Raw genomic sequence first — 25973 nt, 5'->3', positions numbered from 1 at the left:
CAGGATGAGGAGCCCAGAATCTTTACGATTCAACCTGAGCAAATCTACTGAAGCAGTGATTATTACGAAATGCTACAGGGCATAAAGAATGAGACTAGCAGATCAGAAGTCTGCTGAGGTTGGCTCGAAATGTTTGCTAACAGGGGAATGAAGGAAATTGAGCCTACGTTTTCTGGACAAGAAGAAAGGTTGGTTGACTCAGTTTGAGTTTACAGAGTAAAGGGAATCTCAGAGAAATGGGTTAATGAATGTTAATGTGATTTTGTTTGACTCTGTTATTTTGGCATTGTATGTCCCTTGGAGTAATGATGGGTTTTAGTGGTCTGAGTTCATACAATTAAAATGAAGAAGTTAATTTAACTTCCTGTTTGATCATTTTGTTTAAAATACTTCAACACAAACATGCTAGTTCCAATCCACCTTCAAGGCTACGCTCATGCCCTGTCTCCTCCCACGATCGCTTTTTTGCTGTACATCTAGAAAGGTTTGGCCTATTCAAGTTCTTGTCATTACCATTTATTTGCTATGACCAGATAGCTTCATATTATCTTTCTCTGTGACAGTTTTATTTCCATCAACCACAGTCTCCCTGAGGTGGAGATATCTGTTCGCATTTCCTTGCACATAATGAAGTCTCCAGAACTATAGCCTACAATGCCTTTATCTTCTTAAGGTTGTTCAAGCACTTAACCTGTATCAGTTACTTTTTTTTTTTTTAATAAAAATCAGACTTCTACCCCTATGGAGCTTAGCTTTTTAGGAAAAAAAAAAGTGTATAAGACAACCTCTCTGGCATCTCTAGAAAGATATAGGGAGTTGCAATAGAAATATAGTACAGAGTAGTTGAAAACACTCTGGTCCATGAGTCAGGATTCCCTGGACTCATTTCTAATTTGATATGCATCTTGAGTACATATCTTAACTATTTGTCATCCATTTCCCTAGATATCACTGAGGGATTATAAGGTTACTGTGAGAATTGAATTAGAAAACAGATGAAAATTATGCTGGAGGGAAAGTCCTCAATCTAATAAAAAGCATCTGTGAGAAACCTGCAGCTCACACCATATTGAAAGGTGAAAGACAGAATTCTTTCTCCAAAGATCACTAGCAAGATAAGCCTGCTCCACCACAGCTATTGAACATTCTACTAAAAGTTCTAGCTAGCCTGTAAGAAAATGAAATAAAAAGAATAAAGATTTGAGGGGAAGAAATAAATCTATCTCTATTTTTAGATGACATGCTCTTAAATAGGAAACACTTAAGAATTCACAAAAAACTATTAAAGCTAATACATGAATTCAGCAGCTTCAGGATACAAGGTCAATACACAAAGCTCAGTTCTATTTCTATATGCTAGCAGTGAATAATTAAAAAAAGTTAAAAACCCATCTATAGTAGGTTAGAAAAACATACAAGGGACTCAATTTAACTCAAGTGCAAGACTTTACACCAGGAATTATATAAAACATTGTTGAAAGAAATTAAAGCCAACCTAAGCAAATGGAAGACATTCTGTATTTGTGGACTGGAACACTTAATATTGTTGAAATGGCAGTACTCCCTAAATTGATTTATAGGTTCATAGCAAATTCTACCAAAATCACAGCTACCTTTTTTTCTCCAGCAACTGACATGCTAATTCTAAAATTCACATGGAGATGGAAGGTACCCAGAATGTCCAAATCAATCTTTAAAAAGAATGGATTGGAGAACTTGTACTTTCCACCTGAAACACTTGCTATACACTCTCAGTAATCAGAATTATGTGGTCCTGGTATAATGGCAGACAAGGAACAATGGAAAAGAACCAAAAGCCCAGAATACTCATATATTTATGGTCAACTGATTTTTGATGAGTGCCAAGACAATTCAATGGAGGAAAAGAGTAGTTTCCTAAACCCCCCCCCCCCAATAGTGCAAGGACAACTGGCTATCCACATTAAAGAATGATTTTAAGCTCTACTCTATAATTAAAAAAAAATACCAAAATGGATCCATGACCTAAGAGTGAGGTAAAACTATAAAAATCAAAGAAATTGTAGGTAGATCTCCATGACCTTAGAATAGGCTGTCTTATTAGATACATCATCAAAACAAAAACAAGAGAAAAACACGGGTAAATTGTACTGCATCAAATTTAAAAACTTTTGTGCTTCACAGCACATCACAAAGGTGAAAAGACAACCAACAGAATTATATGTAAACTACCTATCTTATAAGGGACTTGCGACTAGAATGTAGAATGCTTGCCACTCATTAAGACAAGCGAATTTTAAAAAGTGGGCAAAGAATCTCAATAGACTTTCTCCAAAGAAGATACAAAAAGGCCACATACTGTATAATTTTATTTACTGGAAATGTCCAGAATAGGCTAATCCATGGAAACAGAAAGCAGATTAGTGATTGTCAGGACTTGGGTGGGGGGTTGTTTGTGGGGAATAAGGAATGATTGCCAGTGTGTATGGGCTGTCTTTTTGGGGTTAATAAAAATGTTCTAAAATCAACTGTGGTGATGGTTTGCACAACTCTGAATATATTGAAAATAACTGAGTTGTGCATTTTAAATAGATGAGTTATATGGTATGTGAATTATAGCTCATTGAAAAGGAAAACCAAGTAAAAAGCATGTTGGAAAAAAATTTAAGAGCCTTACACAGAGGTAAACTCTTTGAAAAATGTGGATACAACTTCTATCAGAAATTGGATATACTTTTAAGAGAGTAACCATAAAGTGGTTAGGGAGTAGAAGAGATCATTTCTTGTAACTGGAACTTGATCAACGGAGTATTCTTACTGGCCAGCTCCTAGATAGGGAAATAACCTTGTTATACAAATCCGTACCTCACCCCCAACCAACTTTTATTTCCTTCCTTTCCCTTTGCGTTTGATAGCTGAAGTAGTATACTGTTTGAACAAGACTAAGCGTGAAGGTAGCTTGACATTTTGTGGGTCAGAAACCTAAGATAGAGATGTTTGATTAACATTTTGTAGAGTTCGTAAATTCCTACTATTCTAATCCATTGCTGCTTGGGTTCTGCATCTCAGATACAACCAGCCTTTACAATAAAAAGCTTGGGTTGTTACAGTGACCTATTCAGTTTATTCATTGAGCAGTGTGGCATCTCCAGTTCTAATATGTTGGTCAGCAGACCAAGGCTGTTGCTGCTACAGCTGCATTATATTTCATTTTTGGGAAGAAGTTTCCAATATTTATAGCAGCAGTCCAATCAGATAAATACGGTAACAGTTAACTCCACCTACAGACATGATGCCATTGGTGACAACTGGTTACTAGGAAGATCTCTATAGACCGACACTACCGATGATGACATATTCACATTTTATGTGGCTCCAAGACTATCTAATAGCTTCCAAGAGAAATTGGGTTCAAGTTGCACTACAAAATAATCAGTACAGTAGAAATGTATTCTTTGGTGTGGATTTGTAGATGCCGTATCACTTCATGAACGCATATGAAACTATTTAATACCAAAATGTGCAATGTTTCTAAATGCATGTACCTGGCATTCCCTTGTCTAGAGCACCTTGATCTCTCATGGTTTGCTACCCATCATCTGGAAGTCAGCAAACTCAATCCAGTTAAGTTGTGTCATGACCGGAAGAAACCATCGGCCATAGGACACAAAATCATCTTCATCTTCTGCCTTGTCCTTCAGAGCATCAGTAAGTCATGTCCAGTCTTTTCACATAATGTCTTAGTTTTCACTTTTTTCTCCACTCTTGCTCATATCCAGGGATTTATGGATTCATACTTAAGATTACTGCAATAGCTATCTAAATGGTGTTCATCTCTCTTTACCTCCAGTATGTCTGGGCAGCAAAAAATAAGGATTACATTTCTAAAAATAACATTTAATCAAGTAGTCTTTCTGTTTAAAAAAAAAAAAAAACCAACCTTGACTGTTTTCCCCGTGTTTGAGTAAAGTCCTAATGCTATTATTAGCATGGCATTCAAGACCTTCCAAAACTTGGGTCCAAATGTTATTTCTAGATTTATCATTTACCAGTCTCTTGAACAAAACTGGTCTCCTCACTCTCCCTTGAAATTCTAAGTCTTTTGTACCTTTGTTCGTGATGCATCTCCTGTTATTATCCCCTCATGTTTGAAAGCCTGTTTGAAGGTTAGTTACTTTTGTTCTTGAAACCATCCCTGAATATGACATTGACCTCTCCTTCTTTGAATGTGATGAGTAATGATAGTGTCATTCATTTAGCAATGCTCACAGACAACTACTCTTGCCTTATACCGTTAACTCTTACATTATCTAATTTTGTATATCTTGCCTCCCCAAGTAGATTAGGCAGCTCGTTCCCTGAAAGCAGGAATCATTTATTCTACTTTTTCAAATTATCCACAGTGCACAACAGTGTGCTGGGGACATGATAGGCAGTAGTTGTTGACAAAAGAGCACTGTATTAATCCAAGATGTTTCAGTCTCAGAAGCCAGCACCGACTCTAGGTGACAGTTCCTTGTACATACACACCAAATATAATCAATTTAAAGCTGAACCTAATTCTGTAGGCTACTCCCTGATATTAAGGAACTACAAACTGCCTCTGAAACATTTGTGAATCCCCTATTAAAATAAATAAAAAATTTACCTTCAACAAGCAATTTCATGCTCTCCTGAAAGCTTAAAAATAACTTATAAAGAAAAATGGCTAAGCTCTAAGATTTACTTAATCACAAAGTATTAAAAAACACCAAAGTTCCTTGCAATCCATTTCTACTTCAGTGTCTCTGTTAGTAAAAGAGACTAACCTACAAAAGGAAAGTGTATACAAAATTTTTATCACAAGCAGTCAAATTCTATGACTAATTCAATTTTATAAGTTCTTCTAACTTGTTTTTCCTAGATTACTTAAGTAGTCTGAGGCGTCTTCATATGTAGAAATGTAACCCCTTGCAAGCACCTGCTAATCTGCAGTGACTATGTAGACTGGCCCAAGAAAGGCCATAAACATTGACTTGTATCGAGTTGCTTGTGAACCTTGTAAAATGAAGATGTCCACCTCAGATGCTGCTGCTAAAGCTCTGAAGTTGCGTTAGATGTCCTGACTACAATGAAACTTTGGCAAAAATGCCGTTTACTAGGGAAACCACACGTAAATGCCTTGTCTTGGGTGTCAGTGAGAGACTGACCGTTATCGAGACTTGAATTGATAGTATGTGTGGTGTTTTTCTACATAATCTTTCTCTTGTGAAATTTCCCTTTCAAATACAGGTTTTGCTTCCCTTACCTCAACCTTGACTACTCATAGGAAAGACCTCACATCTTTTCCCAATTTGAAATATCCTTGTTTTATGGAAATTTCATCAATCTTTTCTGCAAAGGTTACTGTGATAATGCATTGAACTTCCCATAAGAAAAATGCTAAGTCCAAGGTATTATTTCTTCACTTCTAATTACAAACAGGATTTACCTTTTATTGTGTTCCATTATACAATTTTACATAGTACCATTGTTATTTTAAGCAATAATTAAGCAAATGGAACTAATGTTTTTGAGCTCTACTTCTCAGTATATAGATTTACCTAAAAAAGTACAAACCAAGCACAGTGGCGCAATTTTCCAGGCACTTTCAAGTTGCTTAAATATTTACAAATATGTAAGCACCCTGTTTGAAAGCATGAAAATTTTGGTGTCAGGGAGAAACACTTCATGTATCAAATCTTCAAATTGTAACATTTGCACAGCTCCGAATATTCCTGAGAAAGGTCAGTCTCATCACGATACTTCTGCATATCCTCATACTTCAGCAGCGATACTTCTGCATATCCTTATACTTCAGCAGCGTATCTTGGGGAACCGTAACCTCTGTCACTTGATGTACCACTAATTGCACAAAATACATGTAATGTGTTGTTCATCCACGGAGAATGCATTGTATCTTCTTGTAATATCTAAAGCAAAACAAATCAGCACATTTATCATGAAGCAAAATAGTTAATGCCACAAAAGAATGTGTATTTGAAACTACAGGCATAGTTCAATGAATCACTGACACTCAGCAATTTAAAATGACACAAAACAGAAAGAGCAAAGAATAACTTTACCGACTTAAGTCTTCAAAGCTGTATTACAAAGGCAGCATATCAAAAAAGCAGAAAAGATCTGGTTACTCATCAAGATGGACAAAAGATTGTAAAATGCAGAATTCAATAAAAAGCAAGAGATAATGCAGTTTTTTCCCCCTCTTTTTTAACATGGTCATAATAAGAGCTCTAAATAACGGCCTCCTTGGCATGGATTTAAGGATCATCGTCTAACACAGTGGTTCTCAGGGTCACTTGTAGGACTTTTTAAATATACAAATACTTATGATTCCTTCCCTGGAGATTTGGAAAATAATATTAAGTGAAAAAGCATTTTTCTAAAGATACATACCCTATAATTATGTAACTATAAGCCAACTAACACAGATTCTTCTTAGAAATGAGTAACTTCATATGAATAAAATTTTTATATCCTATAAGTGTACAAACATATATATTCATGCTCACATTTAAAAAATTACCAGTTTTGTGTGATCTAACGCAACAGACATCTGAATTTTTAATAGAAGGAAGAAAAGAGCATACACATCACATTCAACCTCTTTGCCATATATGCTCATGGTTTTAATACTTGGTTCTCAAGGCAGCTCTGAAACCTTCAAAATGAAGTCTGCAAACTGGTTTGTGGTACCAGTAATAAGATGTATCATTTACTTTATAAACTCCGTAACAGAGAAATTTCCTCTTACATAAATCATAACTTCTGGCCCTAATCTGAAAGCACAGCAGAGGTGTAAGAGACAACTAATTGATCATGCATGCCTATCAGATATCACAAGTGAACAGGGTACTTACTGTGAAGAAAACAAAATAGAACAGACACTACCATGCCCACTACCATTTCGAATCAATCTGCAATTAATAGCTTTAAATCCCTTTTCAAAAAGTCAAAAGCTTAAAGCAGCTTTAAAAAGAACCAAGGGTTATATATCCAGGCTCTATCTTTCTGTTAGGTAATCATTCAGTGTACACAGTTTATGTTCGTTATTATTAGACTTTCCTTTGAGGAAATAATGTGTCTCAAAGCATGACTAAAATAAGCCTCTTTTGTAAATGTGAGAATCTAATGAGAGTAACTTATAAAAATTCACCATAAAGTTAACAGTTAGTCACCCAAAGTATGACCCACTTGAATATCATGCATTATGACTGGAGAGCTTACATAAGTATAAACCAATGGAAACTAGGATTTTGCTTGGTTAGTTATCAATAAACACTACCAAGGGTCTCACATGTGTTTCTACAACTAAAGGAAATAGCCATGGTTTGGGGGAATTAACTGAGAGAGGCAGATGGGAAATATGACAGCAGGTGTGTAGGCCCATGCTTCAAGCGAAAAAATAACTTTCTAAACTGACGGCTATGAATACTCGGCCCACAGTAATAGCAGTGCACTGAATACTTTGCCTTCAACTTCAATAATTTAGAACTCAAGGTTAGGCCCTGTAATTGTATGCATGTTAAATGACTGTAATATCATCGACATTGGCTTAAGACATGTATGTAATTGTTTTATATCTTTTGTGGGGGAGTTTTTGCTGTTTTTTTTTTCCTATAGATTTCTTAGAAGAGAAGCCTACAGAGACACGATGCAGTCCACTTGATAACAGTACACTTCAAACAGTGATGGTGAAGAAAGGGGGATCCCACCGAGCTCATGGGTTGAATCTAACCTGCAGACAATACAGGAAGTGAAATGGTTCCCTACCTTCCTAGTTGTGAACATCTGGCTGCTTCAGGGACAGAAAAGGGCCTCTGAAAGCTAGCAGCCAAGGGATGCCTGGCAAGTTTGTACTGCCCCTAAGTGGGCTGACAGAAGATGGCAAAAAGAAGAAACAGAACACTGATTGTAGTCTTCCTTAAGCCAACAGTCATACAGAATATGGGAGCAGGAGACCAGACTACCTAAACTTGTTGAACACACGGAGTGATAAAAGTCTGGCTGGTGGGCCTCCCTTGTGGCACAGGATTTAAGACTTATTTCTAGTAATCTGCTGCCAGTCACAGCAGCACGAGTTCGATCCCCAGCCAGGGAGCTGACCCATATGGCACAGCCAGACCTCTCCTGTCCCGCCCACTACACCATCAGCACTGGATTTCAGTCAATCCACCTGTTCTGATCCCCACTCTGTCTCTGGTGAGTCCTCTCAGCCCCCTGCACCTCTGGCCTAGACCCTAGTTCTTGTATGCATAAATAAATAAAATAAATTTTAAAAAAGAAAAAGCCTGGTTGCTGGGATTCTCCACACAGAGAAGCTGACAATAGTTGGAAAATTAGACTTCTGGTCACTCAATACAACCTTGACCTAAATCTACTAAATCTTTCAGAGCTTTTTGTTACAAAAAGCACTCAATAAATTCAGAGAGATAGATAGCCTGACTTAAATCCAAGTAGTTTGTATTTTTCTAGAAGTATGTTTCCTCTTCTTTCCCCCATCATTACACTGAAGTGTTCCAGGTAAAGCCACTGTCAGCCTATATGTCAGGATTCCTTTTATGTGAAAGTCTCACACCAGGGCGTGACTGACCAGTGACATGTAGACAGCAGAAAAAACGAAGCTCCTCTTCTGGAGCCAGCTTTTAGAATGTGTGCTCCAAAAGGTTGTAGGTATTCTGGTTTCTTTTGACCTCAATTTATTAAAATAGGAGAGCTTGAAGAGCATCTGAGGCAAATACTTATCTTACTGGTCGTTTTCATTATAAGGACATGAAGGCGATTTTACCATAAGCCAAGGAGCCTAGTCACTGGGGGACAAGGCCACCAGGCCGCAACTTGTACACATGTGATTAGAGGTTAAAATACATACGTGACAAATTTTAGGACTCCAGTACAGGACTGAAGTTTAGCAGCATAATCTGGTTTTCTAAAGGTAAGTGAGCATAGGTAGTTACTACCTAACTATGATATAGTTAGTCTATGAAGGGTGAACGGATCTTTGTTTCTATTATTTATCAGGTTGTTTTACTAACATAGTTCCAACTGTCACTCAGTCAAGATGAAAATGCTAAAAAGTTTTGTGAAAACAGAAAGCTTTGCAGGCTGTGCAAGGATTGAGACAATTCCCACATTTTGGAAATCACCCAGGATCTTACCTAAAAGACAGTACTTAGTTTCTTACAGCCAAGAGAGGGAGATTCATTTAGGGACTTGGTTACCGAGCCCATCATTTCAACTCTTTAGGGCCCTTTTGAAGGGACTCTCATCCATGTGCACAGTAGATAAATTTAGCCATGTGCAGCTAGTTGGACTAATGGCACCGTGGCACAAAGAATCAAATAGCTTATTACTGATAATTGCTTTGATAATTGCTTCGAATTTGATTTGCGTTATGTCATTTAAGTGATCAAGCACAGTATGAGCAAATTTAAAATAGTGACCAAGTAATTTCAAGTGAATGCCTTTCAAAGAAATAGATTTGGCTAAGTAAATTATTTTGGGACCCCTAGATCAGGTTTTTATTTTCCACCACCCTAATACTTGCCTGCTCATGGATAATGTCAGATAATTCTTTCACCATTTCTCTGAAATTTGACTTTAGCCCTTCATGGTACTCAACTTGGTCCTCTTTAATTAACCGCTCATTTAGTTCCAGGGCAATGCTGCATGCTTGTATGAACTTCCTGTGGAGGAAGAGCAAGACGCAGGTTTTACTATTTATTCCTAGAAGGTCTTATTGGCAATCAGCTTGATATTTACTGTAAACACAGCTGGCCTAGAAGCAAGATCAGAATCCTCTATTTCTCTCACTGTGCTTTTGCTTCTGCCCCTCCCTAAGTCTGAAATAGTTTTTCATTTCTTTTCCCTCTGGTTTCTTCCCCCTTCAAAACCTGGCTCTAAACATATACCCTCTAGAAAGCTCAGTTATTTACTTGGTATTACATCAGCTGAAGTTGTGCTAATATTAATTTGCACGTGCAGATAAGAAATCATTAGCAAAAGATAACTTATTTGGGGCTTATTATATACCCAGTATAGAGCTAGGCACTGTAGTTGTGAAGTATCTGCCTTGGGCTGCTAATAGTTGGGACGTGAGGTGATGACTTATCATCAAAGTATTTTTCCATCTTTTCATGTGTTTATTATTCAAAGTCTGTAATTAGAGGTAGGTCTTAGGGGATAAGCTACCTCACTGTCCACTTGTTACATACCCCCTCATAGCAACTAGCAGGATTTTTTCGGTACATGTCAGGTTAATAAGCAGTAGTGAATGAATGACTACTGATTAGTCTGTAACTTGGAAAAGCTGGTAGTACACCAACAGGAACATGAACGAAGTGGGAAGCATCTGGGTGGTAAGTTACTATCTTTCTTGTTGTTCTCTTTTACTCAACTCTCTTGTTCAGAATGTAAACTTTTTTTACATATTAAACAGATTTGTTCTTCTCACACCAGACTACATGGCTATGCCTTCACTAACAGGTGTCCCAGACTGACAGAATGCAGGGGAGTTAAGACCACATGATAGAAGGAGGCCTAGCCAGTGCCTCAAGCACTAAATTTCTTCCTACATCCTACTGGTCTGAAATGCCCTGTGACGTGAGGCCAAGAGGGTAAAGGAGGCAATTCCATAATGACTGTAGCCCTGCCTTTGTGCCACGGTATCTGAAGCAGCAAAGTAAACTGGTAGATTTAACCTCTTGGGTCACTAGACATTGTTACCCTGCAGCAAGAGTGAGATCTCACAGCACCTCACCACTTAATGTACCATCAGGAGGTCACTTAAATATTGTAAGGAAGACAAAGTCCTTTTGGGTAGGGATATTATTTGATGAGTATTTCAGTTTCTTTTAAAAATGGAAATGGAATCAAGAATAGAAGTCTAATCTGAAAACTACGAAGTACTTACCTAAACATGTCTTTCAATTCATTCACTTCCTTACGTGAATACTTGCTGGCTTGACTGTCATTTAAGAATGCCCGTGCATATGCTAGCGGACCAGCATTTACCTAAATTGCAGGGAGAATTTGGGGCAGTAAACAGGAGTCATCACAATGCATCGAAACAGTAAATTGTTCATTTCTGTTTTTTAAAAAACCCCATACAACCAGGGGAGAAAATAGTAATAATAGTGATGAACAACTATGTACCAGAGACATTTTACGGGGTGGAGTGGGGAATGGGATCAAAAATGGCGGCGGGGGAAGGGGAGTGCACTGGACTATGGTGACGGCACACGGGTGACAGGAAACCCACAGGGATTACAACTGAGATGGAAAAAGGCACAAAATGATGTAAAAATAAACATATTATTAAAAAAATATATACATTTAAAAAATTCACATCTGAGAAGAATATTTAATATTTTTACCATAGGTTGCTTTGAAAATGATTAAAACAAATAGTATGCAAAGATTATATTGTAGTAAGTTAATGATTCCTTTTGTGTAAATACAGAGTGTGGCTACGGTCAGCGGGGATTTAGTTAAAGCCCTCTGATATAACATAAAATTTCTCAAAATTCAACATAAATTCTTTATTGAGCCAATCAAAACTAATGCACAGGGTTTTGTACTCACTAAGCATGTAACACCCAGTTATCATCAATGCTTGCTTGGTACCTGTATGTAAGCAAGAGGAACAGCAAGAAACACCGAACACGAGTCTGGGAGCCAACATACCTGCACTGAAACACAGCCCTGCAATTTCAGTTGGAGCTGAATCATGTCCACGTCAGCAGAAGAGCAAAGTTTTTGCAGCTCTGCAGTTTTATCTTTTATTTCATCAGTAGCAACATCAATTGGCTTTAAATGAATCTGCTGTTCAGAGTTTATAGGGATCCTCTTCTTCACATATGGAAACGAGTTTGATGCTATTAAAACATTAAGATGGATTTAGTACTTTAAAAAAGCATTTGTTCAAACAGTCAAAGTGAAGAAAAAAAAATCCATTATGCTTAACTCTACCCATGCTTTCTCTAGAAAATACCTTAGGGTACCATATAGCACCTTATTGCTTTAGGACTGAGGGGAAAATTCTCTTTATGAGGCTCCCTAGAGCAATCATGGGAAAACTGGTTTATAACAGCCATATTTGTACAAGCTAGTCACTGACCAGCAGAACAATGAATGATTAAAAGTTCAGTTACATTTTTCTGCTGGCCAGCTGTTACTTAGTGTGTATCCAAGAGGACCAAGTCAAACAAGAAGTTACACAGAGTCCAACTTACTGGTCAAAATTGTACGGCGTTTGCACTGTTCTTCCACACAGCCTTGCTTCTTGCCTGACAATGTATAAGGAGCCTCAAACATAAATCTGTTGATATTATGGTTTCTTTCAAACTCAGTCTTTCTTTCCGTAAGTTCTTTATCATCAAAGTAGGGCTTCACATAAGTGACTTGGATGTGAGCATATTTTGGATCAAGCTCTTTGGCATTTACCTATAAAGTAAGAAAGTTTTGTTTTTCTTCAAACAAAAGGAAAAGGGGGCACAGGTAAGCTTCCACCTCAGTTAAGATGGCTGAAGATCACTACCATTAGCAGTTTCCCTCCTGAAGGCAGTCTTTGTTCTTTTTTTTAAGTTCATTTCCTTCTGATTATACAGTTGCTCCAGAAACCTATTTGGAGATTCCAGAAATGTAGGATGAAAATAAAAACTAATCCTACAACTCAGCAATGACCACTCCGCACACATATTTACTAAAATGAGATCTCATTAGACATTATTTTATAACGTGATTTCTCAAAAACATTAATATGGTTAAGTGTACATCTGAAAGTCATTAGAGAGAGGATTCTGAGAAAATCATCGAGCACCAGAAATCTATCTTCCTCTCTAGACAACATTTAGGCTGACAGAACCTTGTCTGATGTAACTTTTAGAGCTGTGAAGTCTATTCAACACTTGCAATTTCCATGGCAAGGCTTGGGTACAAAAGAGCAGTTTATTTCCAAACCAGTCAATTTCAGCTCTGGGTACAATACAGCTATAACATCCCACCACTCATGACGGTGGCAGGCACTGTGCAGGTATTCCTGGAACAGTTTGTGGGAGTTAAGGTGGGTAAGAAGGAGTACCTTGCAAATATTGGGGATTTGAACTGATTCTTTCTTTAAAAAGGTATTTATTTATTTCTGCATACAAGAACTGGGGTACAGGCCAGAGGTGTGGGGGTGGTGCGAGACCGAGTGGGGAGCAGAACAGGTGCATCTGCTAAAATATACTGCTAAGGAGAGCAGTGGGCAACACAGGAGAGGTCTGCTAGGCCATGTGGGTCACCTCCCTGGCCAGGATCGAACTTGTGCTGCAGTGGCTCCAGAGAGATACATAGTGCTGTGCTTTAACCCCTTGCATCACCAGGGTGGGCCCCTGATTGTTTCTTTTTTAATCAATACTCACACTCACTTTATCTTCAGAGGCATGTGCCCAAAGAGAAATAGGACTAAGAACCACCCTGGGGGCTGTTCAAAGTGATCTCCCTCAGTCATCTGACCTCAGAATTCCTCATGACTCAACAGCCATGGGAATGGAACTGACCCTTGATGGCACACAGATTTGAAGGATCAAGTACCCTATTCCACAAAGGGAGGGAACAAAGGGGGCCAAAAGTCAATGAATTCCCAGAATGCTGTCCTCGAATCCTCCAGGGATGATCTATGACCACCAGCCCACAAATGTGAGTGGGAGGGAATCTAAGTAGAATGGACAGTGTTGGAAAGAGCACAATTCTTGATATCAGGAATCACCTTTCCCTAGAATGAAGTGAGTGGACACAGCCCTCAGCCAAGATGCATAGTCAAAGAGCACAGTGATCAGACCATTATCCCATAACTGAGCCATTATCTACCATTCTTGTAAAATGAATGTAACTAATCAAAAACACATATACTAGACAACTTTAATAAAGTTCATAAAACTAAGACAGACTGGGAATCAGAGTTAGGGGTAACATTCCCACAAACAAAAATTGGCAGAAAAGGATAGTGATGCAAACAGGGCTTTATGTGCCACTTTAGGTTCTAAGCAAAGAGCCCTAGCCCAGAAATGAAAGCAAATTCCCAGGATCCCAATATTGGGCTGAAGCAGGAAGCCAAACTGAGCCAAGATACAGGTATCTAGAATGTTCTCCACATCCAAGGATTATAATCACTACTCCAGATCACAGCAGCTGTGGCCACTGTTACTGCACTGCCCCTATTGTTACACATGACCCTGCTAGGTGAAATGACTTCCATGGGGTCAAAGGACTAGTGCACCCTCCCCTCTTTGCTCTTTACTCCCTCTTGAGAACTAGACAGACTAGGTATTAAAAAAAAAAAAAAACACTGCATATATGAGGGAAATTAAAAGTCAATGTGCATGAACAGGGTAGGAGGTTCCAGGATCAAAAAAGACCTGAGAAAATTAAGTTTACCCCTCAGGCTGATCCTTGCCTATAATGGCCTATACCAACTAAAATCATCAAAAACAAACCCATCAAACTCTAAAAGGGAGGACTATATGATTTCCAGAGTGAGTACATTATTTGATTTAAATGTTCATTTTGCAACAACAACAAAAATAATACGGGGGCCTCCCTGGTGGCATATGGAGTTAAGTCTCAGGGCTGTGAAGCTATCAGCAGCCACTGCAGCACCAGTTTAATCCCCAGCCCTGGAGGTGACCCACATGGTGCAGCAGATCTCTCCTGTCTCACCTGCTGCTCCCCTCAGCTCTGTACTTCATCAGTCGGCCTGTTCTGCTCCCCACTCTATCTCTGGTGAATCCTGTCACCCCCTGCACCTCTGGCCAACACCCTAGTTCTGTATGCATAAATAAATAAATCTTAAAAAAAAAAAAACAACTCTCATCCTGTGGCTCCTACAGAAGGCCTATTACGAACCATTGGTTGCTCTGAAACATTCCTACTGTGCTTTCCCTAACTTCTGTCTAGAGGCAAGTATGCACTCCCTAGGAAGAGTTTGGTTGGTGGAACCTTTCCCATGCAGCCTCGGCAATGCCTGGAGAGATGCATAACCTCTAGAGCAAGGCCTAAGGCATCACTGTTCAACTGACTTCGTTGCAATGTAACTTGTAACTGTGGAAGTTCGGCTATCTCCACACGAAATGAGCGTCCCCAAGATGATTTTAATCAGACACAACAAACTGAGAAGCATGATGCATCACAGCATTCACACTAATGACTTCTTTTTAGTGAGCACACTAGCTTATAACTAGGGAATCCCTTTTCTGTATCAGGAACTCGAATTATTTTCTAGATATTTAATCCATACAACTCCATGACGAAGGCACTATTATTGTCTCCATTTTATTGATGAGAAAAAAATTGTGACAGAGAGGGTGAAGTAACTCCCCCAGGGTCATACTGCTAGCCAGTGGCAGAGAATGGAGATCTGAATCCTGCTCTCTCTGACTCCAAAGTCCCTGTTCTCTCTTTTACCACCTGGAAAGGCTCAATTTCCATGCTTCTCCATCATCTAGAAAGGTAAAAATTAGGAGCAACATACCATTTTTAGAGTAACATGATTTCGAAATGCAGGGGGTGTTACCTTGTCTGAATCCTGAATTATTTTGACATTCTCTGTACCAAATTTTTCACCATACAGTTTAACAAGTCTCAGGGAAATCTCTGAGAGGCCGGTGAGTTTTGGCTCCTTATAGATGTACTCTTTTCCATCCTCTTCTTCAAAAAAAGACTATTGTAAAGTAACACAATATTTTTAAAATCATGGGAGCAAACAGCATTTAAAGAAAATCTACTAAGTAAGCAGCAATGATATGTTTGATAGACAAATAATAGCATGAAATGTCAAAGGCATATACTCAAGCTTTTAACTTCAAAGAATTGGGAATTTTCCAATTCTGTCCCATAACATGATTGGTCTGAAGATTTCTGCACTAGAATTTTCTCGTTATCTGTATACTTCCTTGCTTTTTATTTGAAAGCTTTGACTACTGGGTATTAAACATATACTTTAAGAAACTTAGCAGAAATTGAAAGTAAGGGGAATTCAAGTTTTATATGATATGGACTCTGACCGAATGGATTTAGATATGGGAACCAAGTGAACTTTACACTTATAAAAAAAATCTTCTGTTGTTGTGATAGTCACTCTATCAAGGCAGAATCATAGAACCAACAAATGCTGCTACAGTAATCTCTTAATTCAAAAGTGAATTGTTAAAAAGGACAACTTCATGAAGTATACTTACTTGGCCATAAAAGGCAACTCTGAAGAAAGTACCTAGAAGTCTTTTTTTGGTGTGCATAACCTCCAGGATTTTTGTGTAAGCTCCATGAAGAGTTCTATAAACTTGAGTAAGTTTCTGAAAAATAAGAATAAGCAAATTGGCTTTGTCTTTTGGTTAATTACAAAATGTCTTAAAGATAAATCCATGGAGTTGGGAGGAGAAAATGATCGTTCCCTTTTCAAAATCATTTTGTTGGGGGCCTCCCTGGTGGTACAAGGGTTAAAGTCTCAGCGCTGTCATGCAATTCGCAGCTATTACAGCAAGAGTTCGATCCCTGATCCAGGAGTTAGCCCACATGGTGCAGCAGACCTCTCCTGTCTTGGCCGCTGCTCCCCCTCAACACTGTATTTTCATCAATCCACCTGTTCTGCTCTCCACTGTCTCTGATGAATCCTCTCACCCCTCCTCCTACACCTCTGACCTACACCCCAGCTCTTGGATGCATAAATAAACGCATCTTAAAAAAAAAGAAAAAAAATCATTTTGTTGAGGTCATTCACACTCAGTTTTTTTAACTGTCACAATTAAACGTATGTCCTCAACAATTTTAATTTTTAAAGATTTATTTATCTCTGCATATAAGAACTGGGGTGCAGGCCAGATGTGCGGAGGCGGGTGGTGGTGAGAGGATTCACCAGAGACAGAGTGGGGAGCAGACTAGGCAGATTGACTCAAATACACATATGAGGGGAGCTGTGGGCAAGACAGGAGAAGTCTGCTGCACCATGTGGGTCACCCCCTTGGCCAGCAATTGAACTTGTGCTGCAGTGACTGCAGATAGCCTCAGTGCTATGCTTTAACTCTATGGCCCACCAGGGAGGGCCCTCCTCAGCAATTGTAGATCTGAGGGTAGTGCTTAAAATGCCCCAATAATGCTTTGTATCTCATGTTTTGTATCTCAATGGCAATGTAAACTTTTTTAAAAAAATACTGTATTGTTGACTACTGTTTTCTATGTCTTAATTACTCTAACTGAAAGAGAAACAAAATACTTGAGCACTTAGGTGAATAGATAAGAATCAACATTTCATGCAAAATCTTTTGGGGATAAAAGCAAAATACAAATACAAATATAAGCAATAGTACAAGTTCAGATGTTTTCTACTTTTATACAAATGCACAGATGTTTTCAAGAATATATCTTGCCTACTCATATAAAGGGAGCAGGTAGTGCAAAGAACATTATAAAAAAGGTGAAATGACAACTATCGGATGGAGAAAATATTTGCAAGATCACAGATCAGCTAAAGGCTTTATATGCAAAAAATTATAAAGAACTCTACAACAAAATGACACACAACCCAATATAAAAGGGGCAAGGAACATGAACTTGCATTTTCCCAAAGAAGATATCTAAATGGCCAACAAGCACATAAAAAAAACGTACAAAAATCACTGGTTGTGGCCCTCCCTGGTGGCGCAGCGGGTTAAAGCACAGCACTGAGAAGCTAAAGCCACTTCTGCATGAGTTCAATTCCCGCCTGCCCCGGAGGAGACCACATGGCGCTGCAGACCTCTTCTGACCCGCCTGCTGCTCCCCTCAGCAGTGTGTGTCAGTTGATCTGCCTGTTCTGTTCCCCACTCTGTCTCTGGTGAAGCCTCTTACCACCCCTGAGCCTCTGGCCTGTACCCCAGTTCTGTATGCACAAATAAATAAATCTTTAAAAAAAATCACTGGTTGTTAAGGAATAGAAATGAAATTCATAAAGTGGTATTGCTTCATGTCTACTAGGCTGGCTTTAATAAAAAACAAAAGCAAGTGTTGGTTGGTGGGAAGGTAAAAGGGAAAACAGTTTGATGGTTACCCAGCAAGTTAGGATCAGGATCACCATAAACCCCAGGAATTCCACTGCTAGGTACATACACAAGAGAAGTGAAAACACTTGTTCATACAGAAGCTTGTATACAAATGCACAGAACAGAACTATTCCTGAGAGCCCAAAGGCAGAAACAAGACACATGTCTGTCAGTGGATAAATGGATAAACTGTGGCAAACCCATACTATGGAATATTGTGCAGCTATGGAAAAGAATGAAGTGTGGATACATGCCACAACTCGGATGAACTTCCAAACATTAGCCTAAGTGAAAGAAACCAGACACAAAAGGTCACATCTTGTATAAATTTGTTTCTAATGACATACTCAGAATTGGAAAATCCATAGACAGAAAGCAGATTAGTAGTTACCAGGCAATAGGGAGTATGATATGGAGAGATTATGTCATAGGAAGAGAATGTTTTTTGGGGGTTCTGGAAACTAGAGAGATGTGGTAAGTACAAAGGCATCTTGTGTGAATTTCACTTCAAGAAAAGAAAAGGGGAGCACAGGTGCAGGTATTTCTCTAAAATTCTCCCCAAATTACCTGCAGTTGAGCTCCACATGAGGAAAATTTCCCTTACTTTTACACCTCTATGTCTCAATTTTCAGTCTATCCCATAAAGAAATGCTGAAAAATCATATATTGGTATCCCAGAAGCAGTTACTTCATCTCATGCAGCATTCTAAAGGATTTATACAAAACCTTACATCCCTACAAGGAAGTAGCAGTAGCTCCCCTCTAGAAAATACTGTATGGAGGAAAAAAGCATGTGTATATATATTTCTCCTATTAGTTGATTTAGTAACAAAATGCTTTCTGGGATTCTAACATCTGATGTTCAACTTTTGAGTCAAAATATGGGGCATTCAGTTTGCAAGTTTTATAAAGATTCTTAAGATGTAATGTTTTGAGAAAAAGGGTAATGCCAATTCTTGACTAGTCTCCTATTCTTTGCTATCTATCAATATATGACCTAGATTTTATTATTTAATTCTGTTTACTAATATAACCACTTGAACTCCAATATAATTTTCAGACATGCCTCACATATACCAAAGGGATAGTAAAGAGAAAAGTACCCGGGACATGCAAAGAAAAAGTGAGCTTGATCAGAGCCACTTTGGAGCAAATATTGAGGTATTGCCCAGATGACACTAAATATGTTTTCACTCGTGAAACTTCTCCAACAGTGAAAAGTTACCTACTATATGTTTCTTTAAAATTATTTATTTATTTTGACAAGAACTGGGTAGTGTAGGCCAGAGGTGTGGGGGTTGACAGGATTCATCAGAGAGAGTGGGGAGCAGAACAGGTGGATCTACTTAAATAGACTGCTGAAGGGAGCAGGGGCGAGACAGGAGAGGTCTGTTGTGCCAGATGTGGGTCACCTTCCTGGCTGGGGATCGAACTCAGGCAATAGCAGTGACAGTGTGATACTGCTGAGACTTAACTTCTATGCCACCAGAGAGGCCCTTCGTATGGTGTTTTGATAACTATGTGCTATGTTAAAGGATAAATTGCTTTGCTTTAAAAAAAAAAAAAAAGAGCTGCGCCATGGTGGCACAAGGGATTAAGTCTCAGCTAGCAGGAGGTTAAGTATCATGCTATCAGGAGTCACTGCTGCACAGAATTCAATCCCTCACCAGGGAGCTGACCCATGTGGCACAGCAGACCTCTTGTCTCGCCCACTGTTACCCTCAGCAGTGCAACTCAGTCAATCTTCCTGTTCTCCCCACTCTGTCTCTGGTGAATCCTCTCACCCCCATATGCACCTCAGCTCTTAGATGAGTAACAAAATAAATCTTAAATAACTAAATAAAATTACTGTACTCCTAAGTCACTGTTTCCCAGCACAGGATGTTTAGAAATGATGGTACAGATTCGGAGACCTGAATATAAAAAAATTACTGTTCAGTGCCAGTGGTCATAGCTGTTCATTGTGCTACTATTTTTACTATCGATCCTTTTATCAACAGTGTTGGCTGGGAGACTAAACTGGAAACACTCCTCACGGTAGATCTCTTGTTGGTATTTTATTACCTGCACCACTGTCCTCCGCTACTACCTTTAGTCTCCCCACTGAATTGTGAAGAAGAGCAGCACGTCTGTACTCTTCCTGGGGCAACTGGAAATTCAATTGGATTTTTAAAAAAATATTTATTTATTCATATGGAACTGGGGTACAGGCCAGAGATGTGGAGGGTGAGAGGATTCACCAGAGACAGAGTAGATAGCAGAACAGGCAGATCAACGATGTACACTGCTGAGGGGAGCAGCGGGCGGGTCAGGAGAGGTCTGCCACACCATGTGGTCACCTCCGGGGCAGGCGGGAATCGAACTCATGCGGAAGTGGCTTTAGCTTCTTTAGTGCTGTGCTTTAACCCACTGCGCCACCAGGGAGAGCCCTCAGTTGGGTTTTAAATGAACGTTTAATGTTTAGTGAAGATAATACTGATTTTCAAAAATGCCTCAAAGGGAGGAGGGAAGATGACTAGATAAAAAATGTCTTCAGAATTGCTGGCATAATCTGCATTTCCATTTATATTTTATCCTTAATTTCCTTTGGAAAGTTTATATGAATATAAGGTACTATTGCTAAGCTGAGAGCTTAACAAGATTTGTATGGATTGCAATTGGACAAATATGTCAAAATGATACCCTAATTATCTATACTTCATGATAAACTATAAATGCCATCATATAATTAACATTCTACCCACGGGAGGGCACACAGTAAAATAATAGTAAGACAACTCTCTATGTAGTAAGACAATATATGACAGTAACACAAATGTTTAAATGACTTACCTCAAATTCACGACGCTTCTCATAAATTGGAATGATCAACTTGGAAATCTCAGAAATTATTTCATAACGCTCTGCCTTCCATAAGCCATCCACACACTGTTCTAGCAACTCCAGCAGAACTTCCTGCATTAAGAGGAAAATGCCGTTAGGAAGTATACATAGCTGTAGTGTTCTGGGCATGTAAATTTTAAACCATTTCAATAAGGAACAGAAGGTATTATAGTTAATAATAGATTTACATGACTATTTCCTCAATAAAATACCTGGAGCACCTGAAATTGAAACCACTCTTACAAACAGGAAATTACTGTTGACAATAGTAAACACTACCTATTTGTTTATTCACATAATGAAGATCAATTGTACTCATAAATAAATGGTACATATTGAGTAGGAGTCATCTTTTAAAGGGGATATAGTATCCATTCCAAACTGAGGAAGTCTGACTAGACCTCTAACAGTAAATTCCACTAAATAACAGAATTCCTATAAACACAATTATTTTTCCTTTTATTGTAATTACATTCACACACAGTAGAAGACTCTTAACTCGAAAATTAACATCTTAATTTTCAAGCTGTTGCACTAGTGATTAGGTGTTTATTAAAATGATGTGATTTTGCATGTTTTTTTGCAGCCACTTGGATGGAGCTGGAAAAGATCATGCTTAGTGAGATAAGCCAGAAAGAGAAAGAAAAATAGCGGATGGTTTCACTCATACATAACAGGAGTATAATGGACCAGGTGAGAAAATAATAAGAATAATGAATAGCCATATACCAGAGACATTTTGGCAGCTAGGAAGAAGCAAGGAATGTACCCAGAGTCTCAGGGGGAGCATGAGCATCTTCATTTCAGAGTTCCAGACTCTAGAACTGTAAGAGATACCTTACAATACCATGTTTCTGTTGTCTTAAGCCATTCGGATTGTGGTATTTTGCTATGCCAGCCCTAGGAAACAAATATACTCTCTTTGTTTACTCATTCTCTCTCTCTTTTAAAAGATTTATTTATTTATGCATACAGAATTGGGGTACAGGCCAGAGGTGCAGGGGCGGTGAGAGGATTCACCAGACACAGAATGGGGAGCAGAACAGGCAGAATGATGAAGTACACTGCTGAGGGAGCAGTGGGCGGGTCAGGAGAGGTCTGCTGCGCCATGTGGATTAGAACTTGCACTGAAGCAGCTTCAGCAAGCTTGCAGTGCTGTGTCCCAACCAGTTGCACCACTCGGGAGAGCCTGTTTACTCAATCTCTAGTCAGTTTAATACCAAGTCCTACCAGTTTTACTTCCTAGATATTTCTCAACTCTTCCATTTCTACTGTCATAGCTAAGATTCAAGACCTCACCTCATTGTTTTTTACTTAACCCATCTTCCTACCTCCAGCCTTGGTACTTTCAAATCTATTCTTCACCAATCTGCCATAGGGTTCTGATTTAAATGTAAACCAGACTGTGACCTTCTCTCCTCCTTAAAATTTTGTGACGGGGCCCTCCCTGGGGGGATAGTAAAGACAACGGGTTAGAACACAGTACTATGTATCTCTCTGCAGCCACTGCAGCACAAGTTCAACCCCCAGCCAGAGAGGTGACCCACATGGCGTGTAGACCTCCTCCTGTCCCCCAATGCTCCCCGTAGCAGTATATTTCAATAGATCTGCCTGTTGTGCTCCTCAGTCTCTGGTGAATCCTCTCACCGCCCCCCATACCTCTGGCCTGTACCCCAGTTCTTGTATACATAAGAAAATTAATCTTTAAAAAAATTTTGGAGGGCTCCCATCATTCACAGGCCACAGGACAAGCTCTTTCATTTGGCATATAAGCTCTGTAATGATCTGGCCAATACTTCTATAATGTCATCACCCATCATGCCCAGTCTTATTTAATGCTCCAACAACAATAAACTCCCATGAAGCACCATGTTGCTGACTTAACCTTGTGCCTTCACTCATGCTGTGCTTCCTTTTATTTGACTAACCCCTTTCAAAGAACTTAGGTAGTACCTTTTCCAGGATCTTTCTCCTAATCAAGCAAGACACGAGAAACTTTTTATCCTACACTCTGATGACTCAGTAGGCAGAAATTTATCACTACTACTTGACTATTATCCATGTATCTGACTTTGCACAAAGACTGTGACTGTTCAAGAGTAAAGACAATATCTTGTTTATATTGATTTCTACATTGACTAGTATAGTGGCAGTGTATGGGAGATGTTCACTGAATAAATAATCTGTGTATTAACATATAATAGCCAAATTAAAATGTCCAGCAACAGTCGGAAGGAAGAAATTAAAAACTGGTTACAGACAGTCAAACCCTCGCCCCCTTTTCTGCAGCCCAAATCTTTACTTATTTTTTTTTAAATATAAGACTGTAATATCTCAATAATCTTGTAGTAAGCAAAGATTTCTCAGACCAAACACAAGAACAAACACAAGAACAATAAAATGGGATATGAAGCAACCAACAATCTCATTTACTGCAGCTGACACTATAAAATGGTTAAACCACTTTGAAAAGCTCTAGCAATTTCTTATACAGTTAATATGTAACTTCCCCTGGGTTCAGTAATTTTACTCCTATGTATTTATCTAAGAAAACTGAAAGCCTATGTTAATAAAAGGCCATAAGATGATAGGTAAAGCAGCCTTATTCGTAACAGTCCCAATCTGGAAATAATCCAAACCCACCAACAGGAGAATGGACTAGAAAAATCATGTATCGTTGCAATGGAGTATTATTTTGAAATGAGTAACTTTTGATATACTCAACAACATGGATACATCTCAAAAACATTAGGCTAAGCAAGAATCCTGATTTAAAAGGGTAGGAGTTAAATGAGCTTAATATTATGGCACTAAAATGCTAAAGATTAAAGACCAAACTGAAAGATAAAGCTAATCTATTATGATAGAAATCAAATGGTGGAGGTGGGGAGGTTGACTGGAAATGGCTATGTTCTATTTCTTGTTAGTGGTGGTAGCTTACATGGGTACATACAAAATTCACGAGACTTTGTTTAACGAGGATATGGAAACAACCCAAATGCCCCCAAAAGGACATGGATCAAAAATCTGTGGTACATTTGTACAATAGAATATTATTCAGTGACCAAAAAGACAAACTCATGCCATTAGCGACAACCTGGATGGAACTGGAATGGATTATGCTAGCCGAAATGAGTCAGAAGGTAAAAGATGGTCTCATTTATATGTGGAATATAGAGAAACCAAACCAGAGATCAAGAAAAAGTAAAAACTAGCAACTGACCACACAAAGGAGGCATATAACAAAGGAGGGGTGCAAAACAAAAGCAGGATGAACATGAGGTGATATGATGATGGTTCACAATGACATGGTGGTGGGGAAACTATGGGGACTAAAACAATGTAAGGGAAAAGTTAATTAATAATAATAAAATAGGAAGAGATTAATAAACTTTGCTTAAGATATGAGTATTTTATTGTATGCTAATTGTATCTTTAAAAACCACTGCAAATCAGGCCCTCCCTGGTGGTGCAACAGGTTAAAGTGCAGCACTGTGAAGATCGCCGCAGCCTCTTCAGCTTGAGTTCAATCCCTGACTGGAGAGGTGACCCACATGGCGCGGCAGACCTCTCCTGTCTCGCCTGCTGCTCCCCTCAGCAGTGTGCTTCGTCCATTTGCCTGTTCTGCTCCCCACTCTGACTCTGGTGAATCCTCTCACCATCCCTGTGCCTCTGACCTGTACCCCAGTTCTGTATGCATAAATAAATAAATCTTAAAAAAATTGGAAACCAAAAGCCAAAAATTCAATTTTAAAGACAAAATAGATACTATTATCATTGGTTTAACTCACATATTTAAATACAGACATTAAACAGACAGCTTGTGTTTTTAATTTCAATAAAACTTGTAAGTCCGTATCACCTGTTTTCTACTGGCATGAAGAAGTCTTATTATGTAAATAAAGGAAACATAAAATGCTACTTCATAGAACAAAATTCTAATCTGTGTACATCATGTAAAATGCAGAATTTATTACTATGGAACACAAAAGAGTTCCCCAAAATGTGTTTACACAGAAAACTCATTATAGCTCTTGACTAATAAACATCACTGTGCCTCTTGAGAAAACAAAAAGGGGTCAGGTTCCAGGCCATTTCTATGAATAAGGTGAAGCTGCTGTTTGGGAGGCGAGGATAGAACCCGAATTGCAACCAGCTATTTACCTTCCATGATTTCCCCTTAATCTTTCTTTCCACTGTCAGAGTGCAAAAACTGGAGATCTCTGGAAAACCATCTAAGTTTAACTAAAATTTTTTTAAAAAATGAATTGAGCTACCCAAAGGCTTCAAACTCAAAAACTGAGCTGAGATCACAATTGAGTATCTTGATTCTATTTGGAGTCATTCATTCAACAAGCATGTTTTAAATATCTACTCTTCTATGTTAAATGAAATTTTCAAGTCAGGATTAAAATCTGACATTTATGTAGTACTTAATGATTCCCAGAGAGTTTTCATATTTATTGTGCAATGACCACAGTTGTATTACTGTCTATATTTCACTGATGAGGACTGAGATCCATACACAGGGTTACTTTAACCTGGTTCTTTGATGTTTATTAATACAACTTAAAAATGTATTTCTGTGGACTACAAGCCCTTAAGCTCTCTGGCTTTGTCGTTTCAATTTTTGCACAGTGGTCATTCCATTCTTTGTGAATCTTCCTATGGTTTAGCTCATGGTTCTCTAGTCTTGCCATATCATTTCCTGTCCTCACTCTGCTTTGGTTCTCACACAGTTGTGACTTCCAGATGTGGATTTGCAACTCTGATCTCTCTTAGAATCAGCTAGGAATGTTGAACGATCTGACAGTTATTTCTATGTTCATAATCTTTTCCTTCAAATTCAACGCATATCAAACCTGAATTCATCATCTTCCCTGGAAAGTGGTCCATCTGTTATTTTCCTGTAATATCTAAACTTGAAATCTCAGCATTACCTTTGATTCTTCCCCTTCCACAGTCAGCGAGTCTTGCTCCTTTCTTCAAAACATCTCCTTAACCTATCACCACCCTGAG

The 25973-nt window shown here is 38.6% G+C and overlaps 1 protein-coding gene across 1 annotated transcript in view; it reads right to left on the bottom strand.

Moving 5' to 3' along the window:
• Positions 1-2338: 2338 nt before the first annotated feature.
• DOCK11 (dedicator of cytokinesis 11) overlaps positions 2339-25973 on the bottom strand; it is a 174944-nt gene continuing 151309 nt past the window's right edge. Inside the window, exons 45-52 of the mRNA XM_012727072.1 lie at positions 20904-21026; positions 16236-16349; positions 15572-15718; positions 12252-12462; positions 11704-11894; positions 10931-11031; positions 9566-9704; positions 2339-5930 (exon numbers count right to left, since the gene is read on the bottom strand). Of these exons, the coding sequence (XP_012582526.1) occupies positions 5808-5930; positions 9566-9704; positions 10931-11031; positions 11704-11894; positions 12252-12462; positions 15572-15718; positions 16236-16349; positions 20904-21026 (1149 nt within the window). The 3' untranslated portion in view covers positions 2339-5807. The remainder of the gene's footprint in view (positions 5931-9565; positions 9705-10930; positions 11032-11703; positions 11895-12251; positions 12463-15571; positions 15719-16235; positions 16350-20903; positions 21027-25973) is intronic.

Source organism: Condylura cristata, unplaced genomic scaffold (genome assembly GCF_000260355.1).
Source record: "Condylura cristata isolate star-nosed mole 26May11 unplaced genomic scaffold, ConCri1.0 scaffold00019, whole genome shotgun sequence".
Classification (NCBI taxonomy): domain Eukaryota; kingdom Metazoa; phylum Chordata; class Mammalia; order Eulipotyphla; family Talpidae; genus Condylura; species Condylura cristata.
The sequence above is the reverse complement of the archived record's forward strand: the minus strand, read 5'-3'. Positions and strand labels throughout refer to the sequence as shown.